Source organism: Megascapheus bottae, chromosome 5, assembly GCF_031878675.1.
Source record: "Megascapheus bottae isolate mThoBot1 chromosome 5, mThoBot2.hap1, whole genome shotgun sequence".
NCBI lineage: Eukaryota > Metazoa > Chordata > Mammalia > Rodentia > Geomyidae > Megascapheus > Megascapheus bottae.
The window spans coordinates 75,401,934-75,428,243 of NC_143513.1; the positions used below are offsets into that span (position 1 = coordinate 75,401,934).

The window sequence follows — 26,310 nt, forward strand, 5'->3', positions numbered from 1 at the left end:
AGTCACTTGAGCTATGACTCAAGTGGTAGATCACAGACCTTGAATGAAAAGCTAAGGAACAGTATGCAGGTTCTGAGTTTAAGCTCCAGTAATGGCATTAAAAAAAAAAAAAAAGATTGTCTACATAGAAAATTCAGGAGGCTTCTTATAATAAGGTGAAACTTTGAATGTGACAATATGTAACTTTTTATGCTACTCATGGATAAAATGACTTCATATTATAAAAGTCAATTGTTCCTAAAGTAAATATAAATTCAATGCAAGTCTAATAAGTTGATTTTTTTTTCTTTTTTGCCAGTCCTGGGCTTGAGCTCAGGGCCTGAGCACTGTCCTTGGACTTTCTCAAGGTTAGAGCTCTACCACTTGAGCCTCAGCACCATTTCCGGCTTTTTCTATGTGTATGTGGTACTAAGAAATTGAACCCGGGTCTTCATGCATGCTAGGCAAGCACTCTACCACTAGGCCAAACTTCTGGCCCATAAGTTGGTTTTTTGAAAACCAATATTCTTATGGAAGACCGACTGATGTTAAGATTCATATGGGAAAGCAAGAGAGACAAGGATAGATGTGGAAATATTGAAGAATTTCATAGGAACCCAGCTTTCCCTATCAGGTGTCATGACACATCTGATAAACCAGTGGACTACGAGTGAAACCAGAGCAGATCTAAGACGTTTAACTCCACAGAAATTAAAATGACAAAAACTTCTATTTAATAAGACACCATCAATAAAATCTTTGAAACACTTTGGGACAAGCCTCTGGGAGCTGGACTTACTTAAAAATAAAGACGTCACTAAACCAACAACCTAAAAGTCCCACTGCCTTGATGGCAGGCAGGACACCTGACTGTCTGGAAGTGGAATAGCATGATGTGGTTAGATCCAGACGGGGCACCAGACTCTGTGCTTTGGTTCTGATACTTAGCTGCTGGTATGACTTGGCGCAAGTTACTGCATTTCATTTTCCTTGCTTGTGAAGGGGAGACAAAGGCACTGCTCTGTGGTTGTGAATATTAAATAAATTAACCAGTGTCTAGTGCCTGGCATAAAGACAGTGCATTTGTCATGAGGGATGGATCACTGCTATTGCTCTATCAGTGTCTTTACCTTAAACCAATATAAATGCCCGGTACTGTTTTTCATCTCTGTGATGTCATTCTACCATTAGGATACCTATACGGATAGATAGGGAAGGTTCCAGCTCACAGCTTCTGGGAATGTTTTTCAACTATAAAAATGAGGGGATAATCTCCAGGGTTCCTTTTGGCTCTGAGAAAAAATCATTTCTACTTTATTGGAGAGAAATTTGAGGCAAAGCGATGTTAACTGACTTGCCTTAGGTCACCAAGAGCTAGTAGCAGATGTAGGATTAAAACCTAGGTCTGCTGGATTAATTTGCCTACAAAGACCCAATAGTAATTTCCCTAGGCACTGTCTCTAAATTTCCTCTTGGAATTATAAGCAGATACTTCGGGAGGTAATTTGCTCAGGATCATTTAGAATATTATAGACATCTTCTCATGATTGGAAGCACCTGATTCATAACTGGGGAGGGAGCTAGTAAAGATACTTCTCTTTTGTGAACAACATTAACACAGGTACTGGTTATAGGAGGAATATTACAGAAGTTACCTGGGCAAGCAGACCTGGCTGGATCTGAAGGGGCTGAGCTCCTGGGGCTTGAGTGACAATGGGAACGGCATTCTCCATCCGCACTGAGTAGCCAGCATGCTTAGACGGGGAGGCCTGCAGGCCTGCTCAGGACCATGGTGAGGGAGAGAAAAGCAAGCAGTGGTTGACATCAGCTGGATGATGAGATTCTTCCAGGATCTTTTACCTCCTACTCCCTGCCCAATAATCAGGTCTTGCATGGTCCCGGGGCAGTTTTCTCTTTAGTGTCTCACTTGAATTTTAATAAAAAAAAAAAACAAAAAACACCAGAAAAAACTTCCCCCTAAACTTGAATGTTCTCAAAGGCTAGACAGTCAAATGAAATCATCTTACATGGTCAAGAGCAGGACACTTATGCTGACATCTTACCACAGGAAAACAAGGGCATCTGACCAGGGAGGTCTGTCCAAGCATCAGACAAGGGTTGTGTCTGGAGAGATGGACGGATCTATTTGGAATCTCACTAAATGAGCCTGAGCCACCAAGCCTTAGCTTACACGGAAGGACAGGGAGATTTTTGCAAAAACACATTCCTGAGCTTTCAGAGTAAATTGTGACAAGGTACACAGTCACCTGGAGCTTCTTAAGAGTCAATCGTTGGCGTGCTGGGATCATGATCAATGACTCCTTCAGGGGAGGAGGACCTGGGACACATGTATGTTCTCTCTGTGCACTGGGCTCATGTTGGCTGGGAGGGGCTGACAATCTTTTATAGATAAATACATATAGTGGATGCTTCCTTGAGGAAGGCAAGAGCTGATATCCACCTAATGGTGGGAGCACAGACAAGGTACTTAATTAAAAGCAGTTGGCCAGGAACCCAGGCTAGGGCAGGTGGTGATAATAATGACAAATGGACTTGATGTCAAGGCCCAAAGCTCATTGGGCGCAGTAGGCCAGGAGGCCCTGGTCTTACAGATACCTTCACTGCCACTGACAGGAAAGAAGATGGCTTTCTTTCAGGACAGTGAACATCTGGGAAGCTGGCAGGTGCTGAAGCCTCAGGTATGGAGGCCAAGGAGGAGCCAGAGTGGCTTACCTTGGAAGCCAGGGGGACACACGATGAGCGCTTGCTGGAAGGGGTCAGGCCGGGCACAAATCTGGGCAGTTCCGGTCTGTAGTGGCATGCTCCGCTGGGCCACTGCAGCCATGGACGCCGCTGAGGGCTGGTAGAGTGCAGATTGGTAGTTTAGTATGGAGACTTCGGGATTGGCTAAGGAAATAGTGGCACTGGTAGAGGTGGGAGCCTAAAGGAATGATGGGGATTAAACAAAAAATAAACAAACATAAAATATGAGGGAGGTGGTATGTTGGGAGACACAAATCTAAATCAAATCAATGAACTCAAAGAAGAGCAAATGAACCAAAACCAAGATCAAGAAAGCAAAATCAGAAAAGGGGTGGAAATCCAGTTGGAAGCCTCAGGGAAGGTAGGAACCCAAAGCCTCAGCTTTGTGGGGCCCAGAGAACACCATGCATCTAGACACAGAAAAGTTAAGTTACACTAGAAAGCTACTAAAAAAACAAAAACAAACAACAACAACAAAACATTAATAGTCTATCCTGTACTTTCTAACAGCCTGAAAGGCTAGAGTTTTGTTACTTTTGTGTGTGTTTGTGTGTGTGGCAACGGTGGGGATTGAACCCAGGGCCTTGTGTATGTTAGGTAAATGGTCTACCATTAAGCTACATCCCTCACCTGAGTGGAGGGTTTCTGGATTCTCTGGGCTCTGGATGGTAGTGTCTGGGAACACATATCTGTGTGCTGTTTTGATACCTCCCACCTGTCCTCCCCACACTATCCTCCCTCATGAAGGCCTCCCTATGCACACATTTCCCACTGTGTGCTCAGATACTGTGGGCCCCACATCTGTCTCAGTTATCCTATCCCTAGCTGGCCAGTTGTAGTCACTGTTTCTTTGGCCTTTCAAATGTCCCTGGAACCCATCGAGGCTTCAGTTGCTACTTTCTAGTGTCTGGGACCTGTAAGGCTCTAACAAATGATGTCTTGGCCTCTACTTCTCTTCCAGTTCTTAGACACAGAGGCTAGATGATTCTTTCTGATTGACCAGTGTCCAGTGATGGCTTTGTCTACGTCTTACATGTTTCTCAGCCTCCCTCCAGGCTAAAGGCGGTAAGGAGCTGATTGTGTGGTTCACTGTTCTACCTCTAATATAAAACAAAGAGTTTCTGCAGAGAACCAACTGCTGGACCATTAATGGACAAAGGAAGTCTTACTGGATTTAGAGAATGGAAATCACTCACTGAAGGTTCTGAGGCCCTCCATAGGTGGCATCTGATGCTGTCAAGAGTGTGGCCTCTGATGCCAGCCTGCTGGGATCAAAGCCCAAACTTGACTTGCAGGAATGAGAAAACAGCCTTGGGCAAGGCTTGCGTCAATTTTCTCCTCTAAACCAGGAATGTCATTCATGACATCAGTCTCACACTGTTCTTATTCCATAGCGGCCTTTTTGATAAGAAACCCTTTAGGTTGGGCAGGCCATATGACACTCTGGAATGGATGTATCCACTGTCACATCACAGGGAAGATGGGTGACCTCGTCTGGTATGATCTGGGACTCCAGAAGCACAGTTCTGTGTTTCAGTGGAGAGACATCCTGGCAGGCAAAGTCACCTGACCTGATATACACACCTGGGTAGCCTCTCCTGAGATGGAAGGCAGATGTTAGAGGAGGACAGGAAGTTTGGGGCTAGGCAGCTAAAGATCAGGGTTCTCGTGAGGACTGATGGAAAACAAAAGTAAACTTCCTCAAGAAAATGAACAAAACCATGGTGGGATTTTGTCAGGAAGCTCACTTTTGTTGCGGAAGCCTGAGCCTCAGGGCTGGCCAGGGGCTGCCTGGGAATATTTATTTCTCTGGTGCTAAGCATTTAAGAAAGAGCACTGGCTCATTATCCTGAAAAGAATGTCAAGAACACCAGTGGCCCCCAGGGGGCAGCACATTCTAAGAAGCTAAAACTGGGTCTTAGCAATGCAAGTGCTCCATGAGTGACCCAGAAAACAGGGAGCAGGGGGTGGAAAGCAGGGTTCAGGGAAACCTTGGTGACAGCAGGGAATCTGTGAACAAAGTGTGCAACCAGTGGCCAATACTCACTTCCAATTCAGCACATACTTCTCCCTTCCAAAGGGGTGTGTGTGTGTGTGTGTGTGTGTGTGTGTAAATACACAGAAACACTGTTACTGTCATTACAGACAGACACAAAGACTGAAAAACCCAGGAATACTTCCTTGGGGATGGGGAACATGGAAAATGACAGGGAAAGTAAGAGTTTCTTAGATGCGAGAGGCAGCAAGAGGTAAAACTTGGGGATTATTTTGTTCAGTAAGAATTTCCCAAGTGCCATTTCTGTTTCAGGCTTTTCACTAAGCTACTGGATCCTGCCATTTTTCGAGGGGGGGGGGGACCAGAAATCGGTGGGAAGAAAATCTTAGTTTCCTTGTCCCTTTTAGTTCCAGCTGCTGAGCTGGTTTTTCTTATGACTTAGAAAAAGGACAAATTGTATCTGTGCTGAAAAAAAGAGATCACATGGATACAGGGGTGAGATGGGCCTGAGTTCCTTCCCGTTCTACAATTCCTTACCAGGTAGATGTCAGGCATAAAGGATCTCCCCATTCCATTCCCCCTTCAGGATAGAGGATGAGGGATAAGAGAGATGTGCCTTCACTAGTCTTTCCTGAAACTGTTCAGCAGGGCCAGTAGTCAATATGGAGAGTGCCTGTGTCTCTCAAAGGGCATAACCGCTCAAACAAATGCTTTTTTGGGGGGTGAGGTCATGGGGCTTGAACTCTTGCCGGCGTGCTGTCCCTGAGCTCTTCAGCTCAAGGCTACTGCCCTACCCTCGAGCCAAGCCCCAAGTCCTGTTTTCTAGAGGTTAACTGGAGATAAGAGCCTCTTCGTTTTGTATTGCCTGGGCTGGCTTTAAACCTTGATCCTCAGATCTCAGCCTCCTGAGTAGCTAGGCTTATAGGCGTGAGCCACCATGCTCAGCTGCAAATGCTTTCTTACAGATTTTTGTGGGGGAATCTGAGCCCTGGTGCTTTCACTGTTCTGGCCCCCTTCCCCAGTGCCCCACTTACCTGGTTGTGGACAGTGGTCAGCTGGTTGTTAAAGGTCATGGTCAGATTGGTAGATGTGCTAGGGGCCACATGAGTGATGAAGGGGGTTTTGCTCTGATTCACTGTGTCATACATATTCACTCGACGTTTGCAAATCTCCATGTTTTGGAAACAGGACTTGACACTATTCATGTAGGAGGCAGAGAGAGGCACAAGGAAAAGAGGGGAAGGTAAGGTAGATAAAAGGGGAGAGATGGTGAAAAAAAGGTTAATTTAGTAAATGGAACAACCAGCACAGCTTTAGGTCTGGCTTTCTCTTGTAAAGTCTGTATTTTGGACTGCCAACATTACTTAGTTGAATTTCCCATCATTCTTTGTTCTCGCCCCCCCATCCAGGGAGGCAAAGGCTCTGTGGCTATCACAGACCGCTTTCGCCACATTTCCTCCCATTCCTTCTCCACATACAAGCTCACTGCCTGTTCTCAACTTGTGGTTTCCTTTTCCAGCTCCCCTGAGTAGGCAGCACTACCTGGGAGGAAGCCAAGGAACTCTTCCACCCACTCGGGTCAGTGTAGGCACTTCTCTCTCACTGGCAATGCACGTGGAACGAGGACCATGACAATAATAATGAACACTAGTGTTTACATTTTGAGGGTGGTGGGAGGTGTTTGCAGCCTCTCAGTCCCACAACATTTTCCTCCTCTCTGAGGAAGGTAAAGCCTGGGGAAGGCAGGTAACTTGCTGGCTATTTCTTTTCTCACTCTTGCCCAGTTACAACTTTTTAAATTTCTCCATGGCATGGTGAATCAAGAGAAATCACCAGCAAGCAGGCCAGGGAGCCCTCGAGAGACTCACCACACACCCCTCCCAATCCACACCGCTTCTCAGCTTACTCCCAAGCCTTCTCCTCAGGAAACTTCCTTTCCCTCAAATGCTAATATTTAAAAGAAAATCCTAGCTCATCTTCAATGTCACAACGTAATAACAGAATACAAATAGCAATTTCTACTATTTTTAAGATTAAAAATGTCGACTGTTTTTGCACATCACAGGTATTCTATATTTTTGGCTCAGCGGGTATTTATGGGCCATCTGCAAATATCTTTCCATGAAAGATATATTCCAGATTCTAAAAAACTAATTTAGACGTGACTTGGAGATCCCTAAGATGTCCCCCTAAGTAAATGATGATTCATACCAGCCCATCTCACACCACATTGAGTGTATCGACTGATGGTCTTGGCAAGAAAATATTCTATGGTAATCACCAATACAGTGCCAAGTTTACCACCTGGCACCTTTCATGAGGAGTTGAAGGCATAAAATAGTGCAGTTTGAAATCGATTAGAGCATTCTGTGACCATCCCATGAGAAGTTTCCAGACTCCTTCAAAGTTGAATTCTGATGATCAGGATGAGGCAGGCTCATTTTACCTTATGTTAGTTTATAGTCATACTGGTTTTAAGAGACTCAGGGCACCCTCACTTGATATAGAGAAATGATTGAGGTTTCCTCTACTTGTCAGCCTGGTGTTGGGTAGTTGTGGCCCAGACCCAAAGGTGGGGTCCGTAACAGGGTGTGTCTGGAGGTTTATTCTCACCCCAGAGTCCTCTGGGCCTTTCCAGAAAGTCCTGAGGTCCCATACGGACTTGTTCTCTTTTGAAGTATGCCTAGGTTGAGCATGAAGAGGGAGTGTGACTGACTTTTCAGGTGAAGGCTTAGTGGAAACAGATAGTAGGGTCTACCCAGGTTGAATGTGTGCCAAGCTGTTAAGAAAAACAGACAAACTCACGAGGAAGGGGTTGGTACTGGCAAGAAGAGTGTCATAATCCAAAATGGCAACCAATGGAAACTTAGCTGATGGGAAAGGAAATGAAGCTGGGAGGAGATCAAATGAGCTGCATATTTAGGTGAGCTCCAAGAGGCTGTCACAGTTCTAAATAAATATGGTAAAGACTGTGGCCAGGGAAACCCAGTGAGCTTGTGATTTGAGGACTTAGATCCAACAGTTTGTGGGGTGAAGGGCAGTATCAAGGACAAGTCACTGAGATGAGAAGTCAGAACCCTAGCTCAAGTCTGTCTTCCTAGATGAGCAGGGAATGGCTTCAAGAATACTGGGCCAGAGAAAGAGGCCTCTGTGATGGGCACAGCGGCTCATGCCTAGAATCCTAGCTACTCAGGTAGGAGTTAGGTCCAGTTCCTGAATTCTAAGTGGCCAGTGTACCTCTGTGACGCATTCTATTCATGTTTCCTTGCAGAACTTAAAGAAGGATAGGGCTCCACGCATCCAAGCGCTTGGCTTTAGAGACAGGATTTAGAGTTGGGTACCAATGTCTCATGCCTGTTATCCTAGCTACTCAGTAGGCTGATATCTGAGGGTCCCCAGTTTGAGGCCAACTCCAGAAAGTAAGTCCATGAAACTCTTATCTCCAATTAACCACCAGAAAACTGGAAGGGACACTGTGGCTCAAAGTGGTAGAGCACTAGCCCTGAGCAAAAGAGCCTAGGGACAGTACCAAGGCCCTGTAGACAAGCTCCACAACTCACACACACCAAAAATAAAAAAGAAAGAAAAGAGAAAGAAGTGAAAAGAAAAAAAAGGTGTCATGGACTTTCCCTGCCTGGGTTGGCTCTGAAGCAAGATCCTCAGATCTCAGCATCCTGAGTAGCTAGGATTCTAGGCATGAGCTGCTGTACCCATCACAGAGGCCTCTTTCTCTGGCCCAGTCTTCTTGAAGCCATTCCCTGCTCATCTAGGAAGACAGACTTGAGCTAGGGTCTGACTTCTCATCTCAGTGACTTGTCCTTGATACTGCCCTTCACCCCACAAACTGTTGGATCTAAGTCCTCAAATCACAAGCTCACTGGGTTTCCCTGGCCACAGTCTTTACCATATTTATTTATTTATTTATTTATAATTTTTAAAAATTTTTTATTGTAATAGAAGGTGCATTAATTCACATACATTGATACCCTTTCACATGTCTTAAACATTTGTGTTGTTCTTTTTTTGTTGTTGTTGGGTTTTTTTTTTAACTGTATTTTTTTTTTTATCTTTTCTTTTTTGGCACTGGGGATCGAACCCAGGACGTTGCACTTCCTAGGCAAGCGCTTTGCCACTGAGCTACATCCCAGCCCTCTTTACCATATTTATTTAGAACTGTGACAGCCTCTTGGAGCTCACCTAAATATGCAGCTCATTTGATCTCCTCCCAGCTTCATTTCCTTTCCCATCAGCTAAGTTTCCATTGGTTGCCATTTTGGATTATGACACTCTTGCCAGTACCAACCCCTTCCTCGTGAGTTTGTCTGTTTTTCTTAACAGCTTGGCACACATTCAACCTGGGTAGACCCTACTATCTGTTTCCACTAAGCCTTCACCTCAAAAATCAGTCACACTCCCTTTTCATGTTCAACCTTAATGTCCGACAATCCTTGTGCACAACTCTGGTCAGTTTGCTTTATCACCTTCTGCCTAGCTACTTAAGACTTCCATTACTCTTAGTAAACCACCGGTTTTTCTCAACAGGTAAGTTTATCACCTGCTTTTTGGAGACAGAAGCTGTCTGATAGGAAATCTTGACACTTGGCTCCACTAAGCCAGGACACTTGTGCTATCTGTGCGTCCTTGTCTTCCCTCCTGCAGCGACATTGGCCTGTGTCCTCATTGGTTTTTTCCTCTGCCCCTAGTGACTCAGGAACCCAACCCTGAGCACCTTTCTCCTTTACTTGCTGCCAGAGTCTTCCCATCAGCATTTAAAATTGCTCAAATTTTGGGTGTGGCTTCCCCAGTCACCTATATCTTCCATTACTTCGTTTAGCCTCACTTTTTAAGAACACTTGCTATCTATTTCTCTGCCTCTTACTTGAAGCTGAACCTGCTAAGTGGGTTCCTGCCGCTGTCATTGCACTGACACAGCTGTCACTAAGTTCCTAATAGCCTACGAGTTGTGAGATCCAAAGGGCATTTCTCCAGACTACTTGTGTGACAGCAGATAGATCTGTGCTCAACACACAGCTAACCAGCCAGTGCTCTACTTAAAAGTCTTCTAATGAGTTCTCATTGCTCTGGGAAAATAAAGCCTCGAATCCTCACCAGGCAGAGCTCACCCTGGTTTACTCTGGTAGCTTTGGCATCTCATTCATGGTCCCTGAGCCCAGTGCTTGGTCTTGCTTGTGCAGGAGTGTCTGCAGAAGCAAGGCCCTTCTGCTTACCCCATCTTTTCCTTACTCGGCGGCCCACCCGGCAAAGCTCCCCATTACACTGCTTGTCACACACATCCTCTACCTGATGCCAGCTTCATCACTGGCTACGTGTCTTACACCTGTCCCTCCTGTAGACGTGAGTGTAGTGAGCAGGGCCCTCAACTGCCATAACACCCAGATGAGCAAATACTCCATGAACTAGACTGAATCTACTCCAGGATGGTTTGGGACTACAATTTGTTGCTAAAATTAGTTTTGCTCTTGGGCACTGTAGTTCCTTCATGCCCAGATTCCCCAGTCTGGTCCCCCCGCACCTGCTTTCTTTGCCAGTCCCAGGGCTTGATCTCAAGGCCTCGGAACTATTCCTGCTCAAGGCTAGCGCTCTACCACTTGAGCCACAGTGCCATTTCTGGCTTTTCCTGTTTATGTGGTACTGAGATTTTGAAGCCAGGGCTTTCATGAGTCCTAGGCAAAGTACTACCTCTAAGCCACATTCCCAGTCCTTGGTTCACTTTCTGCTTTCCGCTACTCCACTGTTCCCTCCTTGCTGGTATGAAGTAATCTGCAGCCTGGGCTCTCAATCCAGCCCCTACATGCCTTGCCTATGCTATTTATTATCTGGACCTTTAAAGAAAATGTGACACTTCCTGGTCTAAGGGACTGAGCAAGACACCTACTGTGTACTATGGGGAAAATCGAGTAGGTGTGTCATGGTGACGAAGGGATGGTTCAAGGTTTCAATTGGAGTGATTCTCTTGTCAGCATCTATGGTAAGCATCTTCTTCAAGAGGTCAATGAACTCCCGCCGATCCGCCTTCTCCACCAGCATGTCACTCCCTTCCAAATCTGTCGTCATGTTCACCTGAAAGCAAGCAGGGATCGGTGACCAAAGAGCCCCAGCCTCCCTTCTGTCTCCCTACAACGTCTTCCTGGTCTCTCAAGACCCCGCCCCCCACCCTTCAGGAGGCTGTGCTCTGTTGCCCATAGGCATGATGGGCAGAGCCGGACAGGCCTGAAGAAGGGACAGGAAAAGGAAAGAGGGCCACTGTGGTGTGCTGGCACCTGCTAACGCATCTCAGTGACAGTACATACGCTGCTGCTGTTGCTGAAATCAGCTCTCATCACGCCTCATTAAAAATAACCACAAGGTGAAAGGAGTTCTGGAGACCGGTTGCATAACAACTCGAATATTCTTAATTCTATTGATGTATACATTTAAGAAAGGCTAAGATGGTAAATTAGGTGCCTTACATGGCTTGCCACCATTCAAAACAAAAGACTCATGATGGAATAGTAGACACAAATGATGCAGGAAGGGTAGTGGAGGGGTCCGAGCACCTTTCCTCCCATCTACAGTACCTCACCCTTTTCAGAGTTTCCTGAGTTGGACCAGAATTATTTTAGTCTCTATGTTAAAACGTTGGTCACGTTAGCCAAGGTAGGAAGAGTTTTTTCTTTCAAGAGCAAGTCTGTATTAGGACAGCCTTTAAAAGGCTTGTTTTGTGGTGCTTTCGATTTTCTTCAAGATGGGTTCTGGAAAGCAATTTCAGTTTTGTCAGACAATCTAAGCTACTAATCAAGAGACAAGTGTGCTTTACTCAGAAGCAGGCTTCTTCGCTACACTCAGCTACAGTTAAGAGGTGTGCTAAGTGTTTATTGGGCCATAGCTTTATTTCACATTGCTTTAAAGAAAAACTTAACTTTGTATTGTTCTGATTTTAGACCAGTCTTCACTCAAAGTCGCTGCAGTTTTAGAATGTTCTCTGGGGGCACAAAGCCTAGTTAGTGAACTAACTTATAATTGAGAGTAGTGAGTTGAGCTGAACTGTGTTCCCTTAAAAAGTATGTTCAAATCCTGGTAATTGTGACTCTGACCTTATTTGGGTAGAGGGTTAGGGGTTATAATCCAATTAAGGTAAGGTTATACTGCATTAGGGTGACCCTCTGCTCAATGACTAGCGTTCTTTAATTAATTAATTAATTAATTTTTGCCAGTCCTGGGCTTGAGCTCAGGGTCTGAGCACTGTCCTTGGACTTTCTCAAGGCTAGAGCTCTATTACTTGAGCCTCAGCACCACTTCCGGCTCTTTTCTATGTATGTGGTGGCAAGGAATCAAACCTAGGTCTTCATGCATATTAGGCAAGTACTCTACCACTAGGCCAAACTCCTGGTCCACTAATTTTAATCTTTTGGGGGGGCTTGAACTCAGGGCTTAGGCACTATCCCTGAGTTTTTGTGCTAAAGGCTAGCAATCTACCACTTGAGCCACAGCTCTGCTTCCAGAATTTTGGTGGCTACTTGAAGGTAAGAGTCCCACGGACTTCCCTGTCTTGCTGGCTTTGAACTATGATCCTCAGATCTTAGCTTCCTTGATAGTAAGCATTATAGGCGTGAGCCACTGGCGCTTGCGTGCTAAAAGTGGAGATCAGAGTAAAGGAAGAGGTGGGTGAGGGAGGGAAGGGTGAGAACGTTTAAAGGGGTAACATTAGTCCAGATGCATTGTATTCATACACTGCTTTATTAAATGGCAACTAATAATGACTAATATAACTAATAATAATGAAAAGAATGGAGATCTCTAGATGCTGAGACAAAGATGGCATCAGATGCGAGGCAGTGTTAAGAGTGCTAGGAACCAGAAGCCATGGGAGACTGGCAGAGACATGGTGGGGAAATGAAAGGTTGGATGGTGCCACGGAGGGTCCATGGCCCTAGGGCCACTCTGCTAGTCTCTAGAAGTAGGAGAAAATAAATGTTGGCTGCCTGAACTCATCCAGTGGGTGGTACCTTTTCATAGCAGATGTGGAGAAAAGATACGAAGAATCAGAGGCATTAAACTCAGTATACCAATGGTTGTCAGTTGTGTCATGAAGACCTCCATAAAGACTGGCCAGTTCAGGCAAGGTGCCACTGGGTCACTGTAATCCTAGCTACTTAGGAGGCTGAGATCTGAGGCTCGCAGTTTGAAGCCAGTCCAGGCAGAAAAGTCTCCATGAGACTCTAATCTCCAATTAACCACTCAAAAACTGAAGTGGCACTGTGGTTCAAAGTGGCAGAGCACTAGCTTTGAGTGAAAGAGCTTAGGGACAGTGGTCAGGCTTTGAGTTCAAGCCTCATGACTGACAAAAAAAGAAAAAAAAAGATGGGTCAGTACTTTTGAGAAGCAGGAATCAGGACACTAAAGCTGTTTTTTTTTTTTTTTTTTTTTTTTGCCAGTGCTGGGCTTCAGCTCAGGGCCTGAGCACTGTTCTTGGGCTTTTCTCAAGGCTAGCACTCTGCCACTTGAGCCACAGCACCACTTCCTGCTTTTTTCTATGTATGTGGTACCAAGGAATCGAACCTGGGTCTTCGTGCATGCTAGGCAGGCACTCTACCACTAGGCCAAGCTGTTTTTAAGGAGCTAGTATAATTAAAAACAAAATGTTCCACAAACCCAATGGTATTTTCACTAAGGCTGGTAGATAACTATTCAAGATCAAAGCCAATAGCTACAGTGGGTTCATGGAGGTCTTTATTTGTTTATCCCACTCCCGTGGAAGTTTTACTACACTTGGCTTTTAAAGTGTTTGCATTGCATACTCACCCATAGAGCTTACCTGGGCCATATCATCTAAACAGTTGAAAATGTACTTTCTTGCTTCTTTTGACTTAATCCCTGTCTCGGCTTCATGGTCATCTGGTGTCTATGGAGAGAGGCAAAGCTGATGGGTAATGTGACTTCTCTCCTAGCTACCCAGCCTTAAGCCCTTGGGCTCCCAAGGGTGTCTTTCCAGATGCTGTTTCAAAGCACATGAACTCATTGAATACTCTTCATTACCACACTGAGTTGAATGACTTAATGACCTTTAGAGCACAGTAATAAAACCTTTTGGTTCTTCATGCCAAGATCACTTGGCCAGTAAGTGGTGGCTGCCTCCAGAGCCTGCGTTCTAGGCTAGCCCTTTGTCTGGAGTGGGGTCACATGCATCTACTGTCCCCACTGGCTGCGAAATGGCAGTTTTCAATTGCCATGGAGCTTTGGACTCATCCATGAGTTGAGAGGTAATTCACCCTCAAAATTCCTTCCATCTGCAGTGGCTTCAATCTTGGGAATAGATGGACACATGCAGTCAGGGGACCTGGCCTTCCCCTTCCCCATCAGAGGACTTCTGCTGGACCCCCCCAGCCTTCCCACTGTCCCTTGTGGCTGCCAAATGCCAGGTCACTTATTAGCATTCGGAGTGTCCTAGCCCTCAAATCTCTTTGGCAACAACTGGCAACACAAGCTCTTTATACTGCATTAGAATTTTCCTAGATTTCTGTAAACAACAGCAACAACTAAATGGAATACTTGGGGGGGCCGGGAGTTTGGCCTAGTGGTAGAGTCCTTGTCTAGCATGCATGAAGACCTGGGTTTGATTCCTTGGCACATAGAAAAAAGCCGGAAGTGGTGCTGAGGCTCAAGTGGTAGAACTCTAACCTTGAGAAAGTCCAAGGACAGTGCTCAGGCCCTGAGCTCAAGCCCAGGACTGGCAAACAACAACAACAACAACAAAAACCAAAAACAGAATACTTAAGACTCTCATTTGCTTCTGTTTCCCAGGAAAAGAGAATGTTAACTGCCAGGTGCAGATCAAAGTGCAAGCAAACTACTTTTCTGTAGGTACAACAACCTGGAGTTTACGGTATGCAACAGCATAGTGCTGGCCCGACACAAGTCAGACTCCTGGGCTATGGGACACATGTACTCAATGTCCCTCATCACCTGCCAGGGCCCACCACCAGCACTCCTGCCTGGCTGTTGACCACATGTCATAGTAATGTTCCCTCTTGGCTCCCACAGGCTTCCGTCCCAGGAGGGCGGGCCTGAGCTGCGGTGCATGGTCCTGTGTCCTGTGCTGTGACATCCACACGAAGCATAGCTCCTTCCTAGTCACTCAATGGATCAAATTCTGGGAGTTTAGTCATCTAAATCTGGGGCCTGAGCTCCTCTGACAGCAGCGGGACAAAAGGAAAGGTGCCTCCAGATATCCTGTTCAGCCACTCTACCATCAACCACTGCATCCTGCAGTCCATTATGTGGACTGAATTAAGATGAGTCTCAGGATTAGGCTGCTTGTGTTGGAAGCCCCTCACGAGTGGGCCTGTACCCTGCTTTCCTGCGTGTTGGGCCACTTAGTGCGAAGAGGAGGGACATTCTTCCTACCTTCAGCCTCCACAGAGGATACGGTGAGTCTGTGTCACGGTTGAAAAACCTAGTTGTCTTTGTCCCTGCACTTAATAAATATTCAGCTGGCAATCCCTGTGTTTGTGAAATATAGCGAATCTGCAAGAAAAGATGAGAAGGAGGTCAGGGCTTTTCCTGTCACTGTACATATGGCACACATGTGGCTTTAGTAGCTTTGACAAAAAATGGAAATGGCTTCCTTAAGAAGCACAAAGAAATCAGGAGGAATAAAGAAAAAAAAATACATCCAGTAAAGCCAAGGATGTAAAGTATGGGAGACAAGATATAGCCCATAATAGCATCCATAGCTTGGGTAATAAATGAAATGCTAATTCAGGCTATTTTCCAGACAGAGAACGAGCTCTTACTGTGAGTTGCTATGTCATCTGGACCCACCTGATCATATTCTGAAGCTCCTGGATATAACGGCCAGCCTAGGAACAGCTCGGCAATGACACAGCCCAGGGACCACATATCTATCGCCTCACAAAATGGTAGACCAAGGATGATCTCAGGGGCCCTGGAGAGGCAGAATAGAAGGAACCATTAGCAATATGGAAACACAGGCAGCTGTTTTCGATATTATTCCTAGCTTTCCAGACGTGGGGTACCGTGATTAATTCTGCCTATAAAGAGCCTGCGGTTCTTAGGAAAGGCTGTGTTACAATAAGCCTTCCGTTCTTTGGCTTGGTCTTCTTGTTAGAGGAAGGCTAGCCAGCTGGCAGAGAGCAAGGGCAGGTTGTTGTTGGTGGAAGAGACCTGGAAGAAATGCATCGATTGACTTAATTACCATTAGGGGTCAGTCAGGTGACCGACAGGTGAGTTGACAACCCTTTCAGATTAAGTAGGAAGTTAGCTTTTCTAGCTCATTCTGGAACCCTATAGTGAGTGACTTTGCTTTTTCCTCCTCCTCCAGAAATTCTGAAGCACGGATAATCCACTTTCCAGAATATAGAAAATAAACTATCTCTGCCTAAAATATTGGGATTAAATCCAGTCTGTATTCATGCCAATAGCAATTCCTATCAGACTTTCCCAAACCAAACACTGCGATTACTTTTTTCCCTCATCAGCTTCAAAAAAGCTAATCTCTATAAAAGTGCTTTAATGGTACAACTGTAGAACCCCATTTATGAAAATATCATCCGAGAGCAAGTTTCCAAGCTGACCATCAGTCCCTTTTCCTCCTCCTGTTGGCTGAGTGAAAGGTGAACGAGGCAGAGAAAAGCTCCCTGACCCTGGCTCCCACCCCCAGCTCCCAAAAGAGCAGCACTCAGCCTCTTCCAGCATCATCAAACCAAGCAGGACCCTTGCAGCAAATATCAGTTGGACTGATAGATTTCATTAGCAGCATGAAATGAGCCACAATCACATTTAAAAAAAAAAAACAGTTGTGTTCATATCACGAAATTTGAGCCTGATTTTCTCCAGATCCTCCCCTTACTTACATTGTGGTGGCACATGCTAGAAAGAAAGGTATGGTCAGTGATCCTTGGTTTTGATTACCAACTGTATATAATATTGTCTGTCATCATGTCAAGCTTTGTACTGGAATTCTTCCTCTTTGAGCTGAATGTTCAAAGAGCTGCTGGAAGGTTGGTGCTATCCCCCTAACCCTAACTACGTGGGAGGCAGATGAGAGGACTGTGAATTTGATGCCAGCCTGAATAACAGTTAGCAAGACTCAATCTTAAACACAAAAACAAATAAAAAGAGGTCTGAGGTGTGGCTCAGGTGATAGAGTGGAAACTCAAGGCCCTGGGTTCAATTCTCAGTACTATAAGGGTAAAAAAAGAATAGCTGCTACCTCCCCACTTATTATGTGCTTTCATTACTCATCTCTTTTCTCCATAAAATAGTATTAAAAATATCCAACCTTCAAAGCTTTGCCCTTTCAGAGTGCTGTTATAGTACCACCATGACAAAGGGAAGTGCCATGGTTGTTGAATGTGCCCCCACTGTGAAGGCTAGTCCCCAGGAGGGGGACTGAGCAGTAGTGGAATCTTTAGGAGGAGGGACCTGGTGGAAGCCCTCAGGTCATTGGGGGTGTGCCAGTGAGGGGGATTGTGGGACCCTAGCCTCTTCTACTTCTGCTTCCTGGCTCATGAAGTATGATTTTCTGTGTCCTGTGCTGCCACTTTGATGTTCTGCTTTACCATACCACATGCCCCAAATGATGAGCTCAATCGGTCATGACTGGAACTTGCAAAACTGTGAGTCACATTAAATTCTGTTATAAGTTCATTATCTCAGGTATTTCAATATAGTGGTAGAAAGCTGACTGGCATAGAAGGGGTGTCACTTCTTGGGGTGAGGAACGCACTGCCTTGGTGCTGTTGAGTGGCAGCTGATGGCTGCCAGGGCTCTCCTGGCCCCTCCCCCTATGGCGTCTCAGTCTCTTCACCCAAGAACTGGGATGCCAGTGGCAGTTCCTCAAGAAATTTGCCTGCCAAAAGGTCATCAGAGTGGCTTCCTCTGGCATTGCCAAACCAAGTGGAACCTTAAGAGATGGCCCAAGGTGGGCTGATGAATTTCACTGTCAGCACAGCACCTTGACTCATGGTTTAGAAACCACCCCTGGATGCACCCTCCTTGTCTCACATGGCCCGAATCCCACAACCTGCCTGGGTCATCTGGGGCTGCACGTGACCCCTCTACCAGGACTCCTGAACTCATAGTGCATAACCAATTAGACGATTACCAGATTGCCTCTGCCAGGCCTCTAAGGTGGATTCAGTTTATTTAACAAAACATTTCCCTTAGGAAAAAAAATAAATGTCAGAACAGAAAGCTATGGAGAAAATAACTGTGGGAACTGCTATTCTTCCTGCCTCTGTTCTAGAGTGTGAGGGCCTCTGCCTCTGTGCACACATGAACTTGGCCAGATGGCACTCTGATGCTAGTCTTAGTGACAGGAGGGTCTGGTTTCCCCAGGTCTTACTGGCACCTGACCACAGGCCTCTCCTGATCATGTTAGCCAACTGGTCTTTGTGGTCCTCAGTAGGTGTCTTCTAACCTGTAAGCACTTCTTATTCCAGCTTCTGGCCCATGGTGTTGAGTGGCACAACCTAAATTCAACCACTGAGACTGTCACACATTAAACTTGTGATGTTCTTGGGTGAGAAACACCTGACATGGGTTTTAACAACTGACATCACAGGGACAGGACTGTGAAAACAGCTTCACCCATCAAGAAAGGAAATGGTGGCCGTTCATGGTTCTGTGAGCTGTATGTGAGACAGGGTCATGTGCCTTGCTCTTGGCCATAAAATACAAATGCCCAAGCACTGGGCTAGGTGGCTGGGGGACAAAGAAAATAGAAGCATAGTGCTGTCCACAAAGTGATCCTACACCCCCATGTAGGGGAGGTATTAATACAGCACAGGTCTTCTGTGGTTACATGTAAAACATGAACAACAGAATCACACCCATGTTAAAAAAAATTAACACACACACATACAATGTACCCCAGCCATACCCACCAAAAACGTAAGCCAAAGTCTAAGCCTCACACACAAACTTTCCCTTCATCTCTTGAAGCGTTGCCCTGTCTCTGGTTCCTGCCCACAGACTTGCCTCTAAGCTGTCCCCCTGGGGACCTGCATGCCACTCCCGAGTCCTGCTCCTGGCAAGATCCACGTGGCCTCTGAGCTTCTCAGTTCACTGACTGACCCCTTCTTTTTCTACACAGCTGACAATCACACCTGCTCTGGAACGTTTATTCTCGGTTTTCTAGGCACACGCTCTCCCGCCTGCCCTTCTTGCCTCTCTGCTTGTGCCACCCATTTCCTTTGCCAGCTATTCCCTTCCATGCACCTGCTACATGCTGGGAAACTGCCAGCTCCTTGCTCTTCTTTCAGTCTTAACCCAGGTTAACTGTCATGGGTTGAATTGTGTCTCTTCTACAAGAAACAGGCTGAAGTCCTCATCTGAGAACCTCTGATTGTGACCCTGTTTGGGAATGGGGCTGTTGCAGGTGTCATTGGTTAAGATGCCGTCATAGCAGAAAGGGTGGGTCCTGGCCAAAGATGTTGATATCCTTGTAAAAAGAGGGAAACAGTAGGACAGCCATGCAAAGACAGAGGCAGAGGCTGAAATGACACTGCCAGGCCAAGGAGCACCTGCAGTCAGAAGCTGGGAGAGGACAGATCCTCTCCTAGAACATGGCTCTGCTGACTTGACTTTGGTCTTCCAAAATCTGTTGCTTTTGTTGTTGTTGTGAGACTAGAACTCAAAACTTTGTACCTGCTGCTTTGCACACTGGCTGATGCTCTGCCAACTGAACCATGCCTCCAACACCTCTGCCTTTTTTGTGCCAGTCCAGGAACATCACTCCAGGCCTTGGCATTGTTTCTGAGCTTTTGTGCTCAAGGCTATCCCACTATCTCTTGAACCACTTCGGGCTTTTTTTTTCTTGGCTGGTTAATTGGAAATAAGAGTCTCACAAACTTTTCCTGCCCAGGCTGGCTTCAAATAGTGATGTTCAGATCTCAGCCTCCTGAATAAGTAGGATTCCCGCTGTGAGCCCCAGCACCCAGTCAGATTCTGTTGCTTTAAGCCACACATTGTGTGGCGCTTTTTATGTTAGCCCTCGGAAACACAGTAATCCTATCATCCCCATGGGTTCAATTCCACTCGTCGTTCCAGATTCCTGTCACCATCTTGGAATTTTTTTGGGGGGGATTCAGGCTTGTGTTCTCCAAGGCTGGTATCTTCTGCCATGTCTCAATGTCAAATGGAATTCTTTTCTGCCCTTCTCTGTTCTCATTCCACTAAACAGAATCACAGCAGGCAATCTGGGACAGATCACTGAGCCATCTATCTTTCTCTCCCATCCCCTCTACCAATCAATGTGACCAGCTCTGCAGTCTACCTTGAATCAGTCCCCAATTCTCCATTGCTAGGCATGGTTTTGGCCCTGGCCACCCTGTTTCCCTCGGAGTTTCCTATCCAGTCTTTCCTTCCTCCAATCAACTTTCTCAATCGTTGTATGTGTTTTTAAGCCTTCTGAGGCTTCCCAGTGCACTCAGAAGGAAATCTGAATCCCTCTTGTGAACCAGGGTCCCTGTGATCAGGATCCTGCTCAACAGTCCACTGGCATCTCAAACCACTCGTGTCGCTCTGCTCTCACCGATTTCCTCAGTTTCCAGATCACCTAAGCACCTGGGTCTGGCCTGCTGTTGCTTATGCTATGTGCAGCCTCACAGCTGCCTCCTTTTCCTTCACCTCTCAGATTAATTGTTGCTGCCAGACAGGCCTCCCCCGACAGGAGTTAGTCTCATTCTACAGTGCTATAAATGTCATTTTCTAGCACTTTCCCATCTTGACCAAGTCTAGGGAGGTGGCATGGTGCCTGGCATTCAGTGGCCACTCAATCAAATCAACCTTGGTTAAATATAAAAACAGTGAGAGAATATGTGACTGAGACAGCAAGCTCTAAGGCAGCACCAAACAGCATGGAAGGACTGAGTCTGTGGGAATGGAGGCTTGGGTGAGGAGGCAGGACTTAGAGGGAAGAGGAGCAAAGGCCCAGGGGTGGCATATGTGCCCAGCCCCTGTTCACCAGTCCTGCGCGCCTGTATGGGTACATACAGTTTGTGCAGGACACGAGGGAAGAGTGAAGGGATGACATTTCTCACAGAACGATTAGAGTGAAAAGGAGTAGCTGGGGGGTGGGCATAGCTCCAAGACTGGAGACAGCAGAGACACAACCCAACCTCTCATTTTGTGGCCACTGTCATTACACCCTGGAGAATCGATCTCGTAACTGGGAAGTCCTCATCCTTCCCAGCAGGACCTGCTTCTAGCTGACTCAAGTCCTCAGTCTGGCCCCTGGGGCAGCACCACGTGCTGATTTCCTACCCTTGGTTTCTACCTTTTACAAGACACCCCAGGTTCCTCTCCTGTCCCCAAGTATGTTTCCTTCTTTTCCTTTTGTGTCAGTACTGGGACTTGAACTCAGGACCTGGTCACTGTCCCTCAGCTTCTTTTGCTCAAGATTAGCATTCTTATCACTTGAGCTGTAACTCCACTTCTGGATTTTTGATGGTCAGTTGGACATAAGGTTCTTATGAACTTTCCTGCTTATTCTCAGATCTCAGCTTCCTCATTAGCTAGGATTACAGGTGTGAGCCACCAGTGTCCAGCTGCATTCCCTTCCACGCCCACCCCGCACACACATGTGATGTATGTGTGACATGCCTTTCCCATTGCCTTCCTTCTCCCATTTTTTTTTTAAAAATTCAAACATACACTGCCTCCTTCCTATGAGCTGACTGCACTACAGTGAGGATGCAAACATGGATGGTATACCTCCACCACACTGGCCCAATAAACATCAAGCACCTGCAGCCCACACAACCCAGCATGAAGGTTCTTGTCATCTGAGACATCAAAAATACTTAGAACATACATGAAGCGTTAGACAACATTCACACCTAGAAAAGGATTGTTTCTTTCCAATATTTTTATTTCAAGACATGGAAAATACCCTGTTCTTCCACACACAGAATAAGCCATTGTCATTTTTCTACCCATCAACTAGAGTTTGCATATCTCCAAGGGCAAGGTCAATGTTCCACTTATCTCTAGTCCCCAGTCAGGCACAAAGTGACTGCCTACCAACAGCTCATGAATCACTCAGAGGGTAAGGAAAGCAGGACACTGCTCTCTCTGCCCCTCAGTGAGCCTTGGGGGACTTAAGGTGACTCAGCTGTCATCCTGCAGATGTCTTGTCCTCTCCACTGTCATTTACAACTGGGTTCCTGAGAGTTCAAAAGTCAAGTCTAAAATAGGTTTCTTTCTGTTCAGCTGCTCTGCTAGGTATGCTGGCATCTATTCTTCCATGAAGCTCTGACCAATGATCACCCTGAGTCCACTTTAATTCCGGTCCCACTCATTCATTCAGTTACTCAGATATTCAACCACCATTCACTGGGGATGGCAGTGGGCTGGAAGCTTAAGATCAAAAATGGAACCAGATCCCAAGAGTCTTAGCGGGATGGACTTGGGCCAGCAGCTAAGGTACCTGATATGAAGTTATTCACAGAGGAGGGCATGAAATATGGAGGCAAAGTGTGTGGGGGGGTTGGTGGCCCCCAGAGGCCTCCAGAATCTGGGGCATGAAAGGTCCTCAGAACATACACATTTCTAGAAGGAATGAGTTGTACCAACTGCAGCCCACAGCCGCCAGCAGGTTCCCTGTCTCCTCTCCTTGATACTGGGCAGGCTGCTTGGCCTTTCTATTTCAGAGTTTTCATGTTCCTTCCACAGAGGCTGTTTCTGTCCTCCAGAGCCTGGGACAGGAGGCTCTCCTGTCAACACCGCCGTCATGGCCCGCTGCTCCTCACCTTCCCTGCCACAGCACCACCCCAGGCAACCGTCTCACGGAATCTCCTCAGGGCTATTTTGGGACATCAAAAATGCTTTAAACATACACGAAGTGTCAGACAAAATTTGCACCTAAGGAAGACAGGGACTCTTTCCAGCATTCCCAGTGTAAGACATGGAGAAGTCTATTTTCTATAGAAGAAGAAGAAGAAAAAAAAAACAACTGTCATTTTCAACACATCAATTATTGAAGCTTTGATATTTAGCTCTGCTAGCTCTCTTGTCAGTGCACATAATGGAGAGCCTATTTCTAGATGGGCCCTGCAGGGGGTGACCTCAAAGAGGCGTGAGACCACAGATGGGAGCCCCGGCCCTAAACCGACTTCCTGGTGCTAGACAGATGAGGATGAACTTAAATAGAGCACTGGAGGAAACACCGTGCACAGGGCCAGCATGCAGCAAGTAATCAATAAGTATTCAACCATTTATCTATCCTCTAAAGTCATGTGACAGTAATCCAATAACAACAAAAAGAACATCTCTTTTCCTCTTTAAAAATTAAAAAAAAAATATGTTTTTGGTGCTGGGGGTGGTACCCAGGGTTTCACACATGCTTGCTGATGAGATCTGCACCCCTAGACTCTGTGTGTGTGTGTGTGTGCGCGCGTGAACTCAGGCCCTGGGCATTATCTCTTAGCTTTCTCACTTAAGGCTAGTGTCTACCACTTGAGCCACAGCTCACTTTTGACTTTTGGGTGGTTAATTGGTGAAAAGAGTGTCATGTGCTTTTTATTTTATTTTATTTTATTGTTTTTTGGCCTGGCTGGTTTTAAACCATGATCCTTAGATCTCAACCTCCTGAATGGCTGCGAGTAGAGGTGTGAGCCTCCGGTGTGTGGACCTCATGTTTTAAAGCGCCTTACCTTCTTATACTTTGAAACAGGAAGACTAACCAGCAGCCATATCCCTTCTTATCTCAGGGCTCCCCAGCCCCCGCCTCACCATCATCCCACTCTGAGGCTGCCACATGCACTGTATCGTGACGAGGGACTGAAAATCTAGCTCCTGCCCTAGCCTCAAAGTCCTTCTCCTAGCAGGATTGTGAGTCACTCTGATAACCCGGGGTTGGAGTTGGTAGGTACTCCAATGGGTTTAATTCTATGTCTGCTCGCAGCATCCAAAGCAGCAGAGGTCTGAGATGTCACCTCAGCTGCCACAGCCCAAAAGCAGCCTGAAACTTCTGATAGCTGTCTGTGGCCCTCTGATAGAGCAGGGGCAAAGGTCGCAGGTACTGTGACATGAGCAATCTATGGGTAACATGAATCAGAGAGCACAGGAGAGCTGAGTGTTTCTGGGAAAATGTTACTCCATTTCTCTGAGTTTTTATTTCAACATCTATAAAATGTGATTATTCACCTTGCGCATTCTCTTGTCTCTAAGGCAGCTGATGAAGATAAATCATGGTCAGCAGAATTATAAAGCAGTTTGAACTCGTTGGAAGTAAGGCAGTCTATTAGTGCCTGGTATTTTATAATCACCGATATTATGAGGTGTACTCAAATTGAACTGCAGTGAAAAAAGCCTGTTCCCACAAATATATGTAGATTGAAAGTAACCTTAGTATGGCTGGGGCAGAAGCAATCAAAATGTAAAATTGTATTTCAGATGGGTTGTTAAATCTTGTGTTTCCACCACAAAACTAAGGAGACTGGTGATGCCTGCATGCGCTCTCAGCCACTGCTGAGCCAGTGACCTGCAGTGGAAGTGAGGAATTACATCAAAGCAACACAGGACCCACCACATGGCAGCTAAAATCTAAAGAATTGGGAAGATGAGGCAGTTTTAGAGAAATTGGAGCCTTGAAACTTGGGAGTTGGGCACAAAAGACAGCCTAAAGGGTAAGGGCTGGAGACTACCCTGGGCCATCTAGTCTGAGAGGAAACATACTCTGACCACGGCGTAAGCCAGGAACACAGCACAGCATCTGTACAGGACGGGTTCATACAGTGTCTGGGGGATCCATGGGGATTCAAGTGCTAAAGCCCAGCTTGACTTGGGTCAAGCTGAAATTTGGTTTTGAAAAAGACAGAGTGTCCTAGGCAGAAGGGAGGTGTGACAGCAATCATTTTGCCTTTCATCAGGGCATTAGGTAGATATACTGCAGGAAAAAGGGACTCAGGGGTGGGATTATAAGAACAAAGCCAGGGTTGGAGCCGAGCAAGAGCGCTGACTGTACACTCACACAGAGCCGGCTTTAGAAGTCAGACCAACTCCTGGAGACTCAAGCTTTGGGCCACATTCTGCAGCAGAGTTCTTTGCTCTGCAAATGAGCTGAAGAGACATCATGGTAGAGACCGATGTAAAGAGAAGCTGACTCCAGAGCAGCGGGACACTGTTCATGCCTTTTGGGGGCTACAGCCTGATACATTGCACTTAGCAAGTTCATAGCAGAGAGGTTTCAGAAGTCTGACCTGAGAGCCCCAGGGGATGCCCAAGCCTGTGCTGATGGAGATCAGTTCAAAATCCTCACTGGGGACTCTCGTGTACGAATCTATTAGGCTATCACCCAAAGAAATGTTTGAGACACTGGAAGGAATCACTGTGCCCATATGGGCGATATAATCACAGTTTGGGTGAGATGTTGACATGATCCTCATGCCACACTTGGACAGTTGCCCAAAGGGAGCTGGCTTTCTTAATTCAACTGGCCATTTCTAGTATAATGTTCGGATCAGGGTGGCAGTTGTTGTGATTTGTCTTGGCTCACACATGGGTGTGCATGCAGACACACAGATACACATGCATGTGTATTTTTCATGTTCATCTTTGGTTCCTACTTTGCCAAACACCAAAATCAAAATCGAACTGTCTTACTATTTTAATATCAAAAAATCTTGGCTCTGAAACTTCAACGGAATAGAGAGTCTCCAGAGGCCTCTGATGATGTTGTTGTGGCCTACACACCTGCTCACAGGTGACTGGAAGACATCCCGAAGCTAGACTCTCAATGTGCAGCCATGTGTGTGCCATGTGACAAAGCTGTGTATCCCATCTAATCCACTGATTGGGTGAGATGCGAAAAGCAAGAAAGGAAGGGAAAACAAACAAACCAGGACACAAAGAGACACAAGTCTCAGTGAGAAACGTCCTTAAGAAGAACAAGTTAGGTCATATCTAGGAAAGTCTCAGTGGATCATCAGTTACGACTACACTGCAGCTCAGGAATCCTCACGTTCCTGGCATGTGTGTGCACACTTAGCCTGTCCCCAACGTCCCCCATGACCACAGTGTCACCAGGCCAGGTTGTTCCCACAGTAGGTGCTCAGTAAGTGTAATAGTTCTGTCATCAGCCTGGGGGCTGAATCATGGGGTCCTATGTGAATCCACATGTGGGGATTCTTTTCGTTTCTTTTTGGTGCTGGTACTGGGGCTTGGACTGGGGGCCTGGGTGCTGTCCCTTAGCTTTTTCACCCAGAGCTGGTGATCTACCCCTTGAGCCACAGCTCCACTTCCAGCTTTTTGGTGCTTAATTGGAGACAGTCTCATGGACTTTCCTTCTTGAGGGGACTCTGAAGTGTGGTCCTCATATCTCAACCTTCTGAGTAGCTAGGATTACAGGCATGAGCTGCTGGTGCCTGTGGATTGTTTCTACATATATATTGCTACAGGTTCTTTCAAATAATAATAATAATAATAATAATAATAATAATAATAATAATAATAGTAGTAGTAGTATCTTCAGCTGGGTGCTGGTGGCTCACACCTGTAATCCTAGCTACTCACAAGGCTGAGAACTGAGACATGAAAAGTCTGTGAGA

The 26,310-nt window shown here is 46.1% G+C and overlaps 1 protein-coding gene across 4 annotated transcripts in view; it reads right to left on the reverse strand.

Moving 5' to 3' along the window:
• Hipk2 (homeodomain interacting protein kinase 2) overlaps nt 1-26,310 on the reverse strand; it is a 177,655-nt gene that overhangs the window by 32,425 nt on the left and 118,920 nt on the right. For 3 of the 4 annotated variants that reach the window (XM_090333399.1, XM_090333401.1, XM_090333400.1), the window contains exons 3-9: nt 15,560-15,683; nt 15,143-15,262; nt 13,554-13,640; nt 10,635-10,819; nt 5,773-5,935; nt 2,713-2,920; nt 1,635-1,756 (exon numbers count right to left, since the gene is read on the reverse strand). In XM_090333399.1, coding sequence (XP_090189525.1) covers nt 1,635-1,756; nt 2,713-2,920; nt 5,773-5,935; nt 10,635-10,819; nt 13,554-13,640; nt 15,143-15,262; nt 15,560-15,683 — 1,009 coding nt within the window. The remainder of the gene's footprint in view (nt 1-1,634; nt 1,757-2,712; nt 2,921-5,772; nt 5,936-10,634; nt 10,820-13,553; nt 13,641-15,142; nt 15,263-15,559; nt 15,684-26,310) is intronic. The other variant, XM_090333402.1, reaches the window with a different exon arrangement.